This window comes from Falco punctatus, assembly GCF_963210335.1.
Source record: "Falco punctatus genome assembly, chromosome: 2".
Classification (NCBI taxonomy): Eukaryota; Metazoa; Chordata; class Aves; order Falconiformes; family Falconidae; genus Falco; species Falco punctatus.
Window position 1 is genome coordinate 4,208,991 of NC_137581.1, and position 19,433 is coordinate 4,228,423.

At 37.2% G+C, this 19,433-nt stretch overlaps 1 protein-coding gene across 2 annotated transcripts in view; it reads left to right on the forward strand.

Moving 5' to 3' along the window:
* Positions 1–19,433, forward strand: part of ACER3 (alkaline ceramidase 3) — a 69,574-nt gene that overhangs the window by 24,396 nt on the left and 25,745 nt on the right. For both annotated transcript variants that reach the window (XM_080375156.1, XM_080375157.1), the window contains exons 2-4: positions 6,195–6,305; positions 14,505–14,557; positions 19,056–19,108. In XM_080375156.1, coding sequence (XP_080231282.1) covers positions 6,195–6,305; positions 14,505–14,557; positions 19,056–19,108 — 217 coding nt within the window. The remainder of the gene's footprint in view (positions 1–6,194; positions 6,306–14,504; positions 14,558–19,055; positions 19,109–19,433) is intronic.

Sequence of the window (19,433 nt, forward strand, 5' to 3'; positions counted from 1 at the left end):
GTTATTGTAAACTTTGAAGTAGAAGATATTAAAAATGGCTGGTGGAAGTGAAACTGTAATTGCTACACAGCCCTCCTGGTGATAAGCCATAAGCGAAAACGGCACAAGATTGAAGTTAGTGGCCAAACCAGCCAATTCTGTGCAGTTGGGTCTTCTAAAAAATCATGAAATGCCTGCACTTTGAAGCATCAGTGATACAAACCTCCTCTGGGCTCTGACTGAGTTATTATTGACTGATAATATATAGCATATACTGTATGGAAACTTGCTGGATTTAATTCAAATTAATTCCTCTGTTCACACTTTCAATGCTGTGATAGGTGAGCTTTGAAGTACTTGTATCTTAGCAAGGACTCTCATATTAGATTTTAACGAGTTTCTTATTCTTATAAGGAAATACTTTAGATTCCTCCTCAGTCTTTAAGCTGTGAGGCTATCTACTTCTCCAGTTCAAGTCTAATCTCCAAACACCTTTTTGTCTTTAATTGTTTCTCCTTACCTTGGGGTGCTGGGCCACAGGACTATCCTTTTTACACCTTTCACTGTTATTCTGTGTATTCATTTTTGGTTTCATATCCCCAGAGATCCTTTCAAGAGAAACATCTTTCGTTAACAGAGAGGGCTCCTAATGGTAGATGGTTATGTTCTCAAATGTGCCTGAAGTGCGTTGCTTTGCAATTTCTTTACATTGGGTAGACTCTAATAATGAGCTGTAGTTTGCACCAGAGCTGTTTGAGATGATTCCAGAAACAAAAGCCATGACACGAAATTCCTTATATCTGAAAGCAGCTAGAAGGATGATTCAAGTTCTGCATGACGACATCTGATAGGCTTTATTTTTTATAATTATTTTTATTTTCTTCATGCAATGATGGACAAAGAAAAAGCTACATGATCCAGGAAGTGCACCGTAATTGCCTGTACAGAGTGCCACGACATCCAGACAACGCAATGGATGTTTTCAGCCTCAAAATCTCGTTTTCTTGCTTGTTTTATTCAAAGGGACACTCTGACTTTATTGCAACTTGGGTATCTGGTTTAGAAAACAGAAGCCAATTTCTTTTCTCCTGTTTCACACTTCAGTGCAGTTGTCCTTAAGGGGAGGCTGTGGAGGCTTGTAATGAATATTATGGTTTTTAGTCCTGGTTTTAAATAAACTTCTTACATATAGTCAACCTTTTTAACTGCAATTTTTTTTTTCTCTCTATCAGTGTAACATCTGTTTCTGTTGGTTTTGAATCTTGTAGAAATCACAGCAGAGTGAGAAATCTATTTGATAGAGAGAAAGAGAATTTTAACTTTTGAAAAGATCTGTGCACCTGGTAGATCTTGCAGTCATTCTGTGTACAAACACGAGAAGAATGAGTAAGAAGAAATCTCTTAACACTGTGTAAATCACATTGATCATCTTGTCAAAAGCTGAAGATGATAATTTTGCTTCTTTTTTTATAATAACACTTTTTCTCCCTCACTGAAAACATCACCTATATTCTAACTCCTGGTGTTGTGTTCCTGATGTTTTTTCATCCTGCTTATTATATCTTTATGACCATGTTCTGTTACAACTGAACTTATATACAACTTATTTTATCCTTTTGATTCTTCATCCAAATGTATTGTAGAAATGACTTTCCTAATGTATAATTAACTATATATTTGGGGAAATTGAGACTTTATGAAGGTATGGTCCTTCAAATTTGTGTATGCTCTAACTGTACCAAGCTGCCTGTATAACAGTAAGCAGTATACTGTGCCTGTGTTTGCTGGCAAATACCATTTTCTCTTCGGATTTATGTTGAGTGTCTTCGAGGTGGTCAGTCTTTGTGCATTTATAATAATATGCATTTTTTTTTTAGCACCTGAAGATAACTCTGAATGTACATGCAGCATAAAAAAGAATTGTCAGGTTTTGCTGTTGTATTCGTAGAACAGGGTTGCAGATGTGATTTAACACTCCTACAGCTGTCCTGCCCGTAGACAGAGCCCTGTGGAAATTGTTTTGCATAAATCTGGTTTTGTTCTGCTGCCATATAGCATTCTCTAAATGAATAAAGCAGTATTTTGAAACAGTGGCTTGGAGTAAAACAGCCTTGAAAGACTTTTGTGAACAATTTTAAGGCCAGTTACACATCTGTATTTATCGTGATTAGGCATTGATTTAGCACTTTACCTAGTGCCATGTATAATCTTTGTGGACAGTGTGTTTTACTAATGTGATGGGCCACCACATCGTGTACTCTGGCTTTTGAGCTTGTTGAGCTTTCCCCTCAAAGCAGGAGGTTCATCATGCTACCCATTTCTGTTGGGGAGCAGTTGTAAATATTTCCTCTTCTGTGGGAAACTTTCGTCTTCATTATATCCTGCATTTGTCTTGGGCTAGTTTATATCTATTTATTCTTTTGTCCATATTATCCGTTAGTTCAGCTAGCTCCTTTCCAACCTTGGCATTTATCCATGTGTTTACAGAGTGCAGTTTTATTCCATCCAGCCATTCTTCTGTTAGGCTTGGTGACCTAAGCAATTGTTGTCCCTTCTGATGTTATAAGCTCCCATTCGTCGCTCCCATTCGTCACTCCCATCTGAGTGATGCTTCTTGGTGCCTGATGTGTTTTCTCTTTTTCTTTTATCAATAACTAGAGAATAACTAGAGAGTATTCTACTATTGGCTTGCTTGAAGGCATTAGTATTTTCCCTGCCTCTACTGAAAGTAAATTTAGGGGGTTGGGTGCCTACAGTGATGTCTTATGATCAGTCATCATGCAGTCTTTATTCACTTTTCTGCCTCTTCAGATAGATTAATCCTACATTTTGAATAAGGAGTCATATTCACATTGAAAGACGTGCTCTTGGCCATCATATTTAATCCTGTTCCTGTCATTTCAGGCCACAAGTTCTTTCCTTTCTTCCTCTGATAACCTAGTCTTCCTTTCTGTTGACAGACTTGCTGAAGATAAAATGCTGAGAAGCAGTCTTGGGTCAATAAAGAAAAAATAGATCACTCCCTGGACCAGTATTCAAGGAATCCAGTACTGAAATAGAAGAATGCTGTACAGAGTTTAAGCCCAGGTCCATCCACATGCATGCATCTAAATCCTGATGTACTGTATTTCTTATAGGCATTAATCAAGAATCTCTTCTTTAATTATTTTGCATACCTTCTGCCTCCTGCCTTAGTTACAAATTCTCCAATCTCTGGTCTTCCCAAGGAGGTCTGCTGCATGAATTTTTTTTCCTTTATTTTTAAAAAGGAGAATATGTTGAAAAAGATTAGGTTTCTTGACAGTTTAACTTTTTTCTCATTTTCAACTTTCATATTGCTTTCCTTCAAAACTGGTTTCACTTCCTTATTTGTTAATTAACTTTAGAGTTATGGGTCTGTAGTTACCTTTTTCTTCTTTCTTGGTATTGTTTGCTAATCTCCGTGCATATCCTACTGCCATCTTTTGATGGAATTGGGAAAAAACCCTTTTAATGAATTTATAAGCTATTCTATGTGAGGATAATCCTGTAAAGACTAGTTAGACTTTTTTGAAAGATGTGCTTCTAGTGACCTTGAATTCGAAAGCAGCCTTGTAGTTTTTGTTCTCGAAAGAAGTAATTTTTCTAGCAGCACGCCAGAGGACTTCATTGTTTCCCTGCCCACATTTCCCTTTTTGAAAAATTTGCACAACTTTCAATGAATATGTTTTGCAAATAGGCTTGCCTAATCTGTGCTCTAAATGTTCTGAATAATGTGGATCAAAAAGTGCAGAGAAGGAGTGGCAGGAATTTACAGCTAGATTAGGTCTACGGTATTTCCTCTCTCAGCAAGACGGTCCTAGATTAAATGCTCATACATTTTCAATGATTTAACATAATTATAGCTTTACAGGAACTGTTGAAACCTTGCTTTCCTACAGAAGAATCTCTTTTCTGCATTCTTACATACATCTGAAGTTTGTTATCCTGCTGCCACTCTCTTCCAAAGTCACGTGCCTTCCTCATTGTGGATAAACATCATGATATTTCTTTTGTTCAGCATTTTCATATTTGAATTTTTGCCAGGATTTTGGCGGTTTCATAACAAAGTGACCTTGAGCAGTGATATTTCTATAATGTCTAATAACCTGTGTTGAAAATGGGCATAGTTGAGAACCGCCTTAGAATGCCGAAGATTTTTTTTATCCAGACTACATAGCCTTTACTCTGCTTTTCAAGGCGGGATGACATCTTTGCATGATTTATGGGTGGACGTGGTAATGGTCAGTTTGCTGCACAATACTGAGTCTTAGTGAATTTCTTCCAAACGTGGTCTCCACTGAAAGTGAATCACTGCCCATTGCAGCACTGTGGGACTGTGGTAAAAGGTTAATGATTCCCCAGAGGATTTAAGCATGAAAAAGGCCTTTTATATTGGTATAACTTGTATGTCTTTGCAGAGGTGTTTTGATTTCAGCTGGGCTCTTCTTTTACGTGGAGGAACTTACTGCAGAGCTGACTAGAAGAGTAAGATCTCTGGCACATCTCTGTTTTGTTTGTAACTTGGTGAATTCATGGTTGTGTGCGAGGTGATGTTAAATCGATAAGGAGGTGATTTAAAGGTCTGATAAACATCAGATGTGGTTTTATCTGGTCAGGAAGACTCAAACTGAGATTTGAATCTACTTTGTGAGAATTTAGAAGAACTAACTTGGTAAAGTAAACTAGGTACACTGCTGCTTCATGTGGTCTCAAATAACCTTTTTTCCATTTGGATTTGAAATTTCTGTAAACTTCTAAAGTATGGAATTTTGTATCCAGAGGTGCTGTAATAATTTGCAGTTGCATGATCATAGTTTGGTAGTTTTCACTTTTCTTTGGAATGGTTCTTGGGAAGTAGGACTCCTGAAAAGATAGGTGCTTGAATTAGGGGAGTCATTTAGGTGTGGCCTGCTCATTCTTGTTTTAGAAAGTGAAACCCTTTCTGAGATTTCCTGCTGAATAAAAAAAGCCAGAAATAGAGGGGGGGGTTCTCTCTCCATAGCCTCATACATTGTTCTTTTCATTGAGATATTTGGAAATTAGAGTTTCAATGTTACATATGTTTAACTGATGGCATGTGAAAGCATGCAATGTTCTGCGTTTTTTAGTAATTCGCTCTTTTTCCCAAATTGTATGTTATTTTATTCCCATTACATAACCTTTATTTTCAAAATTATGATTTGTGGTTAGGCTAAAAAGCTAAATCTGCATCCCTTCTGCTGAGAAAGGTACCGTTTCCTTGTGCTTCACTTAAACTTCTCAGTATTTCATTGTACTTTTGCATAGGCCAGGACAGTTTGAAAAAAACATCTAAATCGGACTGGGAAAGAGAAAACAAAAAGGTTCCTTCATCTTCCTCAGTGCAGGAAGAGTCGATATGAGCCCTGATACGAGAGCTGGGCTCCTGGCTTGTACTTGCTTTCTCTGCCATGTGTCATTTCTTTGTATTGCATCCCAGGAGGGATGGAGAGCAGTGGTGTCTTGCTGAAGTTCAAGCTGTTGATAAGCTTTGACAGTTGCCTATCACGCTGATCAGTAGTGGCTTCTGACTTCTTGCTGTTCCTTACCATACCCTCTTACAGTCTTTGGTCTTACATTATGATCTGATAGGTAAGTATCCTGTCTGGCGTGTTCTGTGTGCACACAGTGACTAGCACACTGATAGTAAACATTGAACTGGTTTCACTTGGGAACGAGTCACTTGGTGACCTTAAAGTATCTGAAGGGAGTGTGAAGGAGAGAGTTCCAAGAATAGATTTAAGAAAAGAAAAAAACCCCAAACAAACAGCTCTCTTAAACAGTTCAAGCCTGGTATTTTGTGGCTTATATCTCCTTAAGGAACTGGGTTTTAGTTCATAAGCTGTGCAGTCAAGGTAACCATGTTTTTCTCCTCCTGCCAAGAAAGTAAGCACCATCTAAGTCTAACTTTTTAGTTAAATTATCGTTTAATTTCTATCCATACAAGTGAAAAAAAGACAAAAGAGTTAAAATGTTCCTAGTCTTCAAGTAGTTAACTGAATTGTACTAAAATTTAATTTTGTGTTTTGGGTGAAACCAGAAGACAACTTCCATAAAGGTGTAACTTTCCATAGGAAAACTATTGAACCTGTCTTTAATGAGTGAATGTACCTCTATTTATTTAAAGTGCATAATACCTAATTCTAAAATATCTGCTTTTGGTTTCTGTCCTACAGGGAACACAGTGAGTAACCTGATTTTCATTCTACCTCCAATCTATGGTGCGATTCAGACCTATAAAGATGGCCTTGAAAAACGGTATTTAGCTGCATATTTGTGTCTTACAGGTATGTGTAAAACTTAATTTGCTTTTTCATTATAAAGAGAGCTCAGATGTGCAATGAAGAATATGAAAATATTAGTAAACAAAGTAGTTAGCTTACTGTGTCCTTTTATGATGATTTACAGAAAATTTCTTGTGTGTCCTACTTCCAAACAGTTTCACACTATTAATATTTTTGTGGCATTTGTATGGAACAGTAATACAAGAAATAGCAAAGATCTTGAAGGAACTGGAAAAGCATTCCTTTATGAGTTTGGTTTGTTTTCCGTTCCTCTTTGGCATATATCGCCCAACAACCTAACTGCCTTTGTATCTGGGAAGTTTTGCAAGGATGGAAGAACAATGGGACATCCATGCATAGGTGACCTTAAGGGCATTCTGTTTTTTTCTAAAATAACAAAATCCAGATAGAACCAACTTCTTTTAAAACATTAATTGTGTAACTAGAAGTTGCCTAGAAGGAGCCTCAAGAAAGTTGGAGAGGGACTTTTTACAAGGGCCTGTAGTGATAGCACAAGGGGGAATGGCTTTAAACTGAAAGAGCGGAGATTTAGATTTAAATTAGATATAAGAAAGAAATTCTTTACCATGAGGGTGGCAAGGCACTGGCCCAGGCTGCCCAGAGCAGCTGTGGGTGCCCCATCCCTGGCAGGGCTCAAGGCCAGGCTGGACGGGGCTGGGGGGAGGGGGCCCTGGCAGGGGGGTGGGACTGGGTGGTCTGTACAGCTCCCTTCCAGCCCAGACCATGCTGTGATCCTATGATTCGGTAAGCCATGTTCCTTTTGAGAAAATGTTTGAAGATGGTTCAAATTTGCAGTTGGGTCTCAAAGTAGATTTCACAGAACTTCTGTTTCACATGATTCCTCTGTTTGCTGTAGCTCCTATCAGTGTGGAGGCTATCTTTCTCATTCTTCTTAGTGGCAAGAGATTGGTTTATTGTAAATGTTACTATTAAGTTTGGCATACTTATGTATTTAGAGAAATACTGTTGAAAACCACATATCCGTATGCTAAATATACTCTTGATGCCAATTAAACTGCAATATATACTAGGTACAACTTCATGGTTTTTCAGTTATGTTGGATTTGCTGATATGTGCTGATAAGCAGCAACAATGTACAGCTTTGGATGTTTTCTGAACACTTACCAAATAGCCACTTGTAGACTTTGTATGGTTTTGAGTAATTATTCATTTTTGTTTCAGTGTAAAACAGTTTGGCAGAAGAAATTCTTGAAGGTCAGGGTTTACTTTTAAAAAAGACAGGGAAAGAAATGGTGTGTAAGAGTTTGCTGAAATTAACTCTTTGCATGTTCTTGAATTTAAGTATCCTATACTGCCATTCTTTCTTAAAAAAAAAAAAAAAAAAAAAGGAAGGTAAAACTGTGTTTGAGACTCAGTGTTCACCATAACTTGTGACTATCTCTGTCAGTGACGCTTCACTATGATCAAAGTATACCACTACCTAACCAGAACGTCAGGCAGCTACGCTGCAACTGCCCTGCGTGGGGATTTCTCATATACCCTTTAATGTTGGGTTTTGTTTGTTTTTTTTTTTTTTAAATTATCTGTCTTTGATTGTGATAAATGCTATGGACTTCAGTTTTGTACTGTTCTTGGTGTTCATGAAGGGGAGCTCAGCCTGCCTATTTGACAGCAGTGCTGGAGGACAGCCCGGAGTTCTGTCTGGGCTCTGCTCATCTGTGACAGGGCTGCCTTTGACTCCTGTCTGAAGTGATAAATGCTTGTGTGGCTTGATTTTTTATCTTGTATGTTGGAACCTAATATTAAATTCCAAAAATGTTTCTCTTCTGCTTCAGTATTAGTAACGCTGGACTTTTACAGCAGTTGAAAGATGTAAAGTAATATAGAAGGTTTTGTAGTTTCTCAGTGAAAAACGGGAACAGGATGGTTTGGAATCAGTAATCGCTTAACATTTGTTCTACTACAGAATAAAAGCAGCAAATGAGAAGATAAACAAGTTTAAATACAGTTGAAATATGCCAGGAACATTGGCATTTTTTCTGTGCATGTGACTGAATCAGAAGCATACTGAAATAGAGTAAGAGTACAGAAATTTATTTTTGTAAGAAGGTACCAGAGAGAATTCTTTGTTATTATAATCTTAGTTAATAACAGATTTCACTATACTTACTTAATTTGTAACAAATAAGTGTAGACTTAATCTGTAAAGGGATAGTGAATTTAACACAAACTTCTGATTTTGCTTCAGGCACCATGCATCATCATGCTCACTCATATTTTGACAAGTACAAAGCTGGTAGAATGTCTTATTGCACTGATGGTTTTTGTGAAGTACATCTTCCTTAGAAACATCGTGATCCTGAAGTTGTCATGAGAAGGGTATCTAAAGATAGTTTACAACCACATCATTAAAGACCATAAAGCAGAGCTTCTAACTAGCTAACTAGTTAGTAGTGTCTAAAGGTTGTTTTGTTAAAGTAGAAATTCTTTAACAATTCTGCTATGAAGATGGGAGTGGAAGGGACAGCTGTCAAAGCATACATTAAAATTAAATCTGTTAGCATTTGAAAACATAAGTAGTGTTGTTTCTAGATGTTATTTTGATCCAAATCAGCTGTTTCTTTTGGATGCTTCCAGACGTTTAGCTGATTGTCAGTTCCTTTGTGTTTTACCACACCATGTTCAGTGCTTCACTTTATACCCCACAATTTCTTTTGTTGATATTTGTTTCCTCTTTGAACCAAATGCATTTTCAATTAGGGAAGGTCTGTTCATTTCACATACATGCTATGATTCTTGTACTTGGCAGGACAAGAAGGGGGATTTCTAAATAACTGTTCACATAAGTTCTTGTTCGTACTGATGCCAACTGAGTTGCACTTTTCAGCAAGTTCTTTGAGATACAGCACGCTGTTCTCAGCCCTTATTTCTGCTGCCTTCCAGCTCAAAGAGTGTGTTATCAGTGAACTCAATAGGAACTGGATGCGATTTTTAAGCTTTAGAGAACTATTTAATCAACCTATAAATTATGAAGAATAATCTTAAGCAATTATTTTAGCATGTTGCATCTCATGAAGTAGGTGGAACAAATTGTCAGACTGTCACTACCTCGAAGGATAAGCAGTTGTTTTTGAATGGTTCCTTATGATGCTGTGGTATTTTATCACATTCTACCATCTGTCATTTCCTTATGGTTTGTATTCTAGAATGATCTTTATTTAAAAAAAAAAAAAAAGTAATGATTTTTAAAGGTGTGTAAATTTTTTTTGGCTCTAAGAAGATAAGAAAAAGCAGTCAATGGAGTCAATACTTAATTAGATGCTTTACTTGAAATTTGGAAGGACTGTTCTGTTTTGCATTTCTTTGGTCTGTTTAATAAGACTTAGTCATTCCAGCTGTGCCAAAATGGAGGAAAAAAGGGTGCAAGAAGTTTTCTGTGTTAGACATAGGAACTCGTAAGCAACTCACTAAACTTAATTTCCAATGAAATGCTGTATCTCTGAAAATAGTTGTTAGCAGCCCTTCAGAGTTAATTCCCTTATTCTTACCTAACAGCTGTAGAGAAGGTGCTTAGGCCATCAGTGTTAGTAAATCAAATATGCTCAGGAACATTCCTGAGTGCTGAAGCCAGGTAGTGTGGAATGGCCCATGTCTGTTTGTCTTACCCTCCAGAAGGAGGTGTATACGTACAAATTCCCTTCTGGGCACAAGCCCTGGGCTCTTTGGGCTGCTGGGCTGTGCCTGGGAGCTACTCAGGGAAAGTGCTAGTTGGAACAGGCCAGATTCACACTGCAGAGTGTTCTAACAATTAACTAGCACAGAGGGTTGCGTTATAGTGCCTGGTAGCAGTCCCGGCTGTGCTGGAATTTACTTCTAGAGCTGTACCCTTGGAGTAACCAAGGTGTCTCCTGTCTCTTACGCTGTGGAGGGAAACCATTACTAAGTAAAATAATTGAATACAAATTGTTCACTTAATTCTGCTTTTTCATCTTGTTTCATTCTTTGACTGTTTATGTTTATTGTTGTTTATCCTTAGTTCAGTTCTACCATTGTAAGAAACCATAGGTGGAATTCAGTTCCAGATTCAAACACCTAAACATGTGTCTACCTGTGCAGAGAGGTCTGGGAGACAGTGTGAAGTCTGGAGAACCATTTGGCTCATCCTAAAATATCCTCTTATATTTGGCCAGCTGAATTACTCTTTATAATGTCATTCTCTTTAGTGGAAGCTTTGACACCTAGGTTGTGTGTAGACACCTAAATAAAGGTTTTTGTATCTAGAGCATTCTTCCTTCAGAATGTTTTCATACAGTGCCTGTAGAGTTTAAATCCAAACCATGTCTATGAAGTCCTAATAAACTGCTTTTTCTGTAAAGGCTTTAGGCTTATAATAAAAAATTTGGATGTTAGTGGGTAGTCTTATGTCAAAATGAATTATCACAGATTATTTGATACTTCTGATTCTTCCTACAACTATTTAAAAATTCTTAGGGAACTTGTGTGTTCCTGTAGGGTTCAGATCCAGAGATTTTATATGGTTCATATATGGAGCTGCATCTTGTGTATAATGTCACATTATTTCTAGCATGGATCGACGTCTTTGATGGTGTTGAAGCATAGTGAAATAATTGTGTATGAAGTAAAGTTTGCAGATACATTGCTTTTTACATCCTCACTAATATAACTTTTTTATCATCTGGCAGTGATTGCACATTGTATTTGCTGCAGGGCAAGAAAAGACAATATTGTTTACATATAGTAGCTAACTTGACTTTGCTTTTCCAGTCTCCTTAAGTGCTATTCTGATCTCATCATATTGTGACTTAATGTGTATTGCATGCTTAATACATAATTTATATATATCCCCTGTAACTAGAGAGATTCATTGATGTAAAAATGCTGAGTGATTTGTATCTATGAAAAGTGAGTTACAGTAGTTGGAGAGGAAATGGTATTGCTTCAGATGGTGTTAAAACTTCCCAACCAATATGCAGCTTTTAGTGAGTTAAGCTCCTTTGCAAAAGGAAACACCTAAAATGAAAACTAACCCCTGCTTACAAAATAAGGAGCAAATCTGCTGCTGTGTTTGTCAATGGCTTTATTGCTGCTGTGTTTGTCAATGGCTTTATGGGGAAATTGATTGCTGTAATTGTAGTGATCATGCTCACTCATATTTTGACAAGTACAAAGCTGGTAGAATGTCTTATTGCACTGATGGTTTTTGTGAAGTACATCTTCCTTAGAAACATCCTGATCCTGAAGTCGTCATGAGAAGGGTATCTAAAGATAGTTGCATTCCTGTACAACCACAGGTAGAAGCTACTTGTGAAGACATTTGAGCTAAGTATTAAATCACTATTTACTGGAGACAAAAATATACATCCAGCCCCTTGTAAGTTTAGAAGTTAGACTTTTAAGTGCAACAAAAAGGTAGCGTCCTCCGGGCATAGCAGATTTCCTAGATTTGATAGATAAGATTTTCTAGTCCTTGGCATGTGATAGGTGTTTCCTCTTTTTACTTCACAGTGTTTTCAGCACTGAACACTAACCACCCTGCATTAAGCAACTCTCACTAGCACAGCTCTTGGCCCAGTGAGTGCAGTATTGGAATTAATTTCCTTCTGCTGAAGTTTACCAGTTATATAGTGATGTTAGTGAAGCAGAGTATGACATACGCTTTAGCTGCTGTGGTTCAGTTAATCTCTTAATGCAGTTTCCTCCTTCTTTCTGTTTAAACAGATTAATGAAGCTTTTTGTGCAATTCTGTGTTAAGATAGAATATATGCCAAATGAGAAACTTGGTTCTTAGCTCATTTGATGTCTAGATGTAAAACATTTTTAAGTTATTCCTCTGCAGTGTAAAACGTGTTTTTAAGTTACACCTCTGCAGTAAGCAGCTATAAATGGGATACGTAAAGAATCATGTTTCATTCCTTAGTCTTCATTTAATCAATCTTTTCAAAATGCTGCTATTGTATGTAGTTGCCACGATAGTGTTTGAGGAAATGTCTGTGCAATCTTGAGAGGGAGAGTGTCATCTGATGAATAATCAAGTCATAAAATTTCTAGTCATATAACATTCTGGGTTATCTGCTGAATGCACTTAAATACCAGACTTCACAGTGCTCATGAGCTCTGTCAAGACTGCAGCAAGCAGTATTACAGCCATTTCCAGTAGAGATTTTTATTTTGGGAAAGACCACCTGATGAGTCCCTGTAAGCTTCTCTTTTTCAGATAACTATTGTATTGCTACAAAATATAGCAAAAGTATCTTTCTCCAATGCATAGTAAAATTTCATAATCAAAGAAACTCCCAAGTGTGATCATTACACAGAAGCATGAAGAGGTTTTATTATTTTAGGAAATTAATTGTAGTCACAGGATTTATGGCCTGAAACACTAATATCTGCAGCATTCTTGATTTCTGCAAAGACCGGAGAGGAAAAATAATCTAGAAATAACTTCTGATCATATAGGAGGAAGTGGAGGAGTTCGTAGCTGATTGTTGAGATTTATTAACCCCAGTAACATTAACCAAAAAAAACCCCACAAAAACCTCACCCCACAAAAAAATAAACCCCCAATTACATATTTTGTTAATTTAAAATCAGTTGAAATTTCTTATGCAATGATGTTACCCATATTTGAAAACTACACTTGTTACAAATTGTAAGCATTTGTATCATGGAGGTGCTGAAATGACTGTGACAGCCAGGATAATGGATGGTACTGTTTTAATGATGATCTTAATGGGGTTTTTTCTTCAGAATGAGCAGTAGTTGTGATATATTCTGTATGCATAGAAAAATGGCTATGAGAATTTCTCATTAAAATCTCAATGAAGGTGAAAAAGAGTTGTTGCTTATTGTTTGGAAAGATTTTTCAGTAGCAAACCAATTTAATCAGAACTTAAAAGAAGTGCATATTGTTGTTTATGTTCTGGTAGACAGCCGTGCTTAATTTTCCCGGAGAATGAATCACCTTAAAGTATTTGGCAATAAGTTTTTAAATCTAGCTGTAGTACAGCTTTATGTTTCAGTACAGTTATGTGCTTAGGTATTTCATTTAACTGAGTATGTGTAATAATCACAATTCTGGTCTTACAGCACCTAAAGAAACATCTCCAGACATTCCCATCAACTGTCTTGGGAATCATTTACAAAATGCACGGTTTATTAGACAGAGGTCTGTTGGTGTGTCAGTGGAATCTAACTTGTGTGTAGAGAAGGTTAGCCTCTTGCAGCAAAGCACAGCAGCCCTACCCAGTGATGAAGGTTTGAGTGCAAATTACTCTGTTTTCTCTGAAACCACAGTCTGAGGTAAAACATAATTTCTTGAAGGAAGACAAGACATCGCATTAATGTACTTGTTCTTGCAAAATAAAAATGAGCTAGTGCTTAATGAGAGTTTTTAACTGATCACATTTCAAAGTAATGAATGATACATTAAATACTTCCCCAGCTTTGCTCTCAACAGTCGAATCTAACTTCCAAGATATATTGTCCTTGTCTAACTGAAAAAGCTGTGTGTAGGCAAAGTAGATATTTCATAAATTGATTTCAGAAGTAAATTTGGACTTTAAAAATAAAGTATTTCAAATAAATGAAAATCTTTGCATAGAGGGATGAGCTTCCAAGAAAGAGGCTTGGAAATGGCAATTTCACAAAATGAATCCATACTGCATGGGTTTTGTTTACTCTGAATTTCTAGTTCTGAGTTCTAATAGCAATTAATTCCTACTTCTAGAGCTGACTAAAAGCTCCTTGTAAAATTTACCTTCTAAAACTGGACAGTAAGCAGAAATATCACAGGCTTTCAGGAGTACTAGCAGTTGAATCGCACTTTGCATTATAGAAGGTTTGAGATAGATAAATCTTAATGTAATTAAAATTAAAAAAAGAGGAGAAATAGAATTGTAATGTTCATTCATTCTGGGTTCTCTCCGCTCCTATCCTCCTTGAGATTATACCAGTTCATAGGAGACAGTATTGAGAGGAAGGAAAGAGGACATCCACCGTCCAAGAAGTATAAACTTGAGGGCATCACTAGTGACTGAAGTGTAAAGTAAAAGGCTGTGGAAGACTTGAGGTTTTGTCCCTGCAATGGGATGCTGATGTTTTAATTTTTCTTCCTGGTAGAGTTAATGCATTGAAGTTAATGCACCTGAAAGTTTTACATGTTGACTTTTATGCTAACCATAGTTTTGATTTGTTTTCAGCTGTGGGAATGGGATCTTGGTGCTTCCACATGACCTTGAAGTATGAAATGCAGGTGAGCATTGATAAGTAGCTGTGAATTATTTTATGTGTGTATCTCACTGTATAGTCACATTGTCGTTTTTTTGACTAGATGAAACTCATGTAGTGTGAGTTATTCTACCTTAAGTATCATTGTACGTGACTCCTGCTTTCAACAAAGTGTAGTGCAGGTCTTGTTTCAGTAGATATTTTCCATCAATAGATATGTAAGTATATATACTTGCATCTAAAGTAAGAGCTATAATCAATTGCTTATGTTGGTAGAAGACACTTTATCCTTTGGGAAATGATAATCCCTTTTCACTCAAGTAGTTATTTTAAAATTCCTACGTATTGCTTAATAGCAAGCAGTATAGACTGGAGTTAGTGTTCTTTAATGTATACTTTTTTGCATCTTAATGTTTTCTATTTTTGTTTTCTATCTATCTAGATGTACCGGTAGCATTAATACTGAAGTCAGTGTCTTCTGAGTAGCGATAGTTGAGCCTTATTCTCAAGGCATTCTGTAATAAATCCCTGGGTGTAAGGATTTGGTCCTGGTGGTTCTCGTTTTCTAAAGGGACGCAAGGAGTCTTGTCCTGTTGTCCTGTTTTAGGTCTGAGAAGATTAAGAAAATTAATCTTTTTAATCAAAGTCAGGGTGGAGTAGGATTCAGTTCGGAATTAAGAAACCTACATTAAAAAGTGTGTGCTGGAAGTCTGTGCTGCCATCGTAGCCCATGGAAATACAATTAAGTCAGTGGAGTTTAGAGAGCCAGCTGGCTGGGCTGAATCGTTCTCTAGTCTCCATTGGCAGTCATGGAGTCATGGAATATTGTCATAACTTAATTTGTATTAATGTCCTTATAATTTAAGTCATAGCTTAAATAATGTTTGTTTGAATACAGGTGTGTAGTGTCGTTTGAGACCGTGTGTTGTCTGGCCTCCAGCTGCCATCCCACAAAGGGTTCAGGTCTCTCAGATGCACCCCACACCCCCCATCATATCTGCCAGTCTTGGGTGTGTGCAGAGCATCTCAGATCCATTAGGGACCTGCGCCCTGGCAGCTAATTGTGTCCTGGGTTCTACTGGTCATGATGAGATGGGACACTGAATGTGTGGACACCAATAGTTAGGTGTCTTAAACTTGAACTCAATTACAATCAATAGTGACGTTTGCCTCCAGAATGTTCTGTTTTATATCTCTGGCACGTGCTGTCAGCTTCCATAGAGCATGATTTTGACGCCACGTAAGAATATCTGCTGCTTTTCCTGGCATGAAGAAGGTGGTTTCTAGATCCATTTCACCATTCCCTCCCAAACTGAGGTGTGATTTACCTATATTCTTTTCAGTGGTGAAACTGCCTTGAATTTGCACCTTTTCATCTCTCTTCCCTCAGCTGCTTGTTCCTAACCCTGCCAGTGTTTCCTATCGTAGAACCATTTAGGGTGGAAAAGGACCCTTAAGATCATTGAGTCCAACCATTAACCTAGCAGTGCAAGTCCACCACTAAACCACATCCCTAAGCATGACATCTACACATCTTTTAAATACCCCCAGGGATGGTGACTCCACTGTCTTCCTGGGCAGCCTGTTCCAATGGTTGGCCACCCTTTCAGTGAAGAATTTTTTTCCTAATATCCAATCTCCCTTGGCACAACTTGAGGCCTTTTCCTCTTGTCCTATTGCTTGTTATTTGGGAGGAGAGACTGACCCCCCTTGTTAAGCTGATGCAGAGGTGAGCAAGGGCGCCCTGAAACCTGGATTATTAAAATTATTCAGGCTTAAAACATTCTTACGTGTTTTTTTGTTTGGTTGGGGTGTGTGTGTCTGTGTGTGTTTTAGAGACCATTTTAATCCAAGTCACTTTAATGCTGTTTATCATTTACTTTTGGTGTTGCATCAGAAGAACTAAGGGGCTCATGAACTGTGGTAAGTAAAGGGGTGGGCAGAGGCAGATGAGAGGGGAGCAGGAATGTCATGCATCATTTTTCCAACTGGTGTAAAAGGCTTCCTGTGAGGCAGAGAAAGTACTCTTAGTATTTTGGCAGCCAAGTGAAATCTGCAAGTGGCCCGTAATTACTTGATTGCTAGCTCACGAAGAGGAAACGTTTCAACCAGCAAATAATCTTTTCTCATTCAATTTATCTCTTGTTATGATTTAAAGTCAGCATTGATAGCTGTTTGAAGAGATTTTTTTTTTTTAACCTTTGTTCTGCAATGTTAATACCATAAACTGTCAATTCAGATTGCTTAATTAAGAGAAATATGAAAGCTTCTGTTCTTGAAAGCAGTTATTTAGAATACTTCTGAAGCAATCACCTCTCATTTAATGGGAATCTGCTTGATTGTGCATTCCTCAAGAATCCAAAATGCTTATTTAACCAGAAAAATGAGCTCACTGAGTTTACTTCTATCCATGTTTCTTCATTGTTCAGACACGTTCAGACATGCTGTTGACAGTATTTCTGGAAGCATCAATTAATTCCTTTGGATACAGAAGCCATTGTCTTCTGCAAGCAAATTCTAACTAGGATCCTTTAAGAGGCTCTTTGATGTTACCATTATGTTCCTGGGATGCTGCCAGCATATAAACTTAAGAGTGTACTTAGCTGTCCATATCTGAAAAACTTTGCTCTATTGTATTTCTTACTTGTTCCCGCCCCCCCCCCCCCCGCCATTATCTTTAGTGAGGCCTTGAATGACTCACACTCCTGAAGAGTTTTTCATGAATTAATCAGACTTGATAAAGCATGTCACTGAACTTATAAATAATAACTGTTAGTATAAAGCTGATTTCAGTTATTGCTTCCATTTTTTCTTCTCTAAGGCATCACAGCAAAGATAACCTGATGTGATGGCAAGGTGCCACCTAACGTGCCTGTTAGCTTCAGCTGCCATCTATGTTTCTGCTACTTTATTTGTGCTACCTTTTGTGGTCCCTGACCCTCTAATGCACGGATTCAGGGATTTAAACCTTTTTCTGCAAGGTCAGTTGTGTGCTGGATCATCTGTTGGATCTGGCTCACCATGGATCAGACGAGCACAACTGCCTCGCTTGAAGAGAAGCAGTAGGAGTGTGGGTGAAGAAGATGACAGATCTGCCCTTTCAGGAGCAGCTAGTCCATAGATCTGTTTAGCAGTATTGTGAAACTTTCCTGATGTTTCTATGACCAAAACCACAAAAACCTAGTATTTCCTACTCGGGATAATACATCTCTGTCCTTCTGTAAAGAACTAGTTAACTTTTTTGGCAGTATCTAATTTGAAATCTAAAAGAAAGTTTTTGTCTGTGCAGTTAGAAACATTCTCCCAAACCAAGTAGAATCAGGCTGGCTTTGTAAAAGGGTTTGTGAAAGCTGCTATTGCTTTTAATGTGTTTCATTATTCAGAAAAACATGGTTCTGAACATTAAGTACCCTGTAACAGTAGTAGCAAGGTAATTTCTGTACAGACGTGGCCATCGAGAACTTTCAGAGTGATAATGGGAAAAGATCAAAGTCTTGTTTGCATTCAGTTCTGGTTTTTCATAAGAGTCAAACCTGGTCTAACTATTCTTAAGATGCCTAACTATTAACCTTTGCTTAACATATAAGAAATCAGAGGCAGTGGATCTTCATTGATCTGTTTGTATGCTTTTGCGTTTTCATGATTTTCAGTCTTTTATAAGAGGAGGTAAGCATAACTCTGTGTTTAGGAGCAGCAATTTGTTAATGTTCTTTGATGAAAAAAGTCTTAGAAGAAAATAATGCTACGATTTTTTAATTTTTTTCCCCCCTCTAATGATAAATAAACGGCAATTTTGAACATACCTGTTTTTGAGAAATTACCTCTCTTGTGGTTACTATTTTAATGCTGTCTTCATTAAGGTAACAAGTTCCTGGATAAATAATTGGCTTAGCTGTAACACATCAGTGTTCTCCCAAAGTATAATAATTACTTAAGACAATAAAACATTATGTGGCAGCCATAATTTTGAAAACAAAAAAACAAACCAGGAACCCCACAACAAACCAACCAACCAAAAAAACCAACCCTGCCTCTGAATTTAAACAACATAAAAAATTTCCAAAATTAGGAAGTAAACATGCAAGCACATCACAAGGTACTTCCTAATGGGCTAAAGTTCTGGTTTTATGTTATAGAAAACATTTATTTCAGTTTCTCTGTGAAGTTCATACAGAAGTAAGAAGATGCCACTGGCTGTATTGAGCAGGCTACAAATGGGGTAGTCTTATTCAATCTGACTTTACACAACTAATTCTTTTAAATGTTTCAAGAGGCACAAGCAGTGAAAATGGCATGATTCTTTGAACATGCCGACTTTTATGAAATGTAATAGTCAAAAGATTCAGAGAAATAAGCTTATTAATGAAGCAAGCTTTCAGTAGAAGACTACGATTTAGCACTGCTGTGTACTGAAGTAACAGTCAAGAAGGTGGGTATCCAAATGACTTAAAACTTATTTCTCCATAATTAACTTACACAAGCTAAAAGTAGTTTTCATGTTTTGATGTCTTTGCTTTTTATAGCTGTTGGATGAACTGCCAATGATATACAGTTGTTGCGTGTTTGTTTACTGCCTGTAAGTATTTGTTAAATATTTTTTCCTGAATATTTATGAAATACTAACTTCTGAAATGTAGATTCTGTGAAGCCCAATCTAGTGTACAGAGAGGGTGACACTAAAGCTTCGACTGATTTCAGTGAGATCTCAGTTTTGCTAACAGTACAACATTATGACTTGGCCGTTAGAGCACCAGGCTGGCCTTAGTGCTAGTTTTTGCTAATTTAGAGATGTTTGCTAATTTAGAGATGTTTTACCAGTGTTTCTTTAGGAGAAAAAAAAAAAAAAAAAGAAAAAAAAACAACCTCTTGTTAAAGACTTTATGTAGTATGCAACCAGAGCT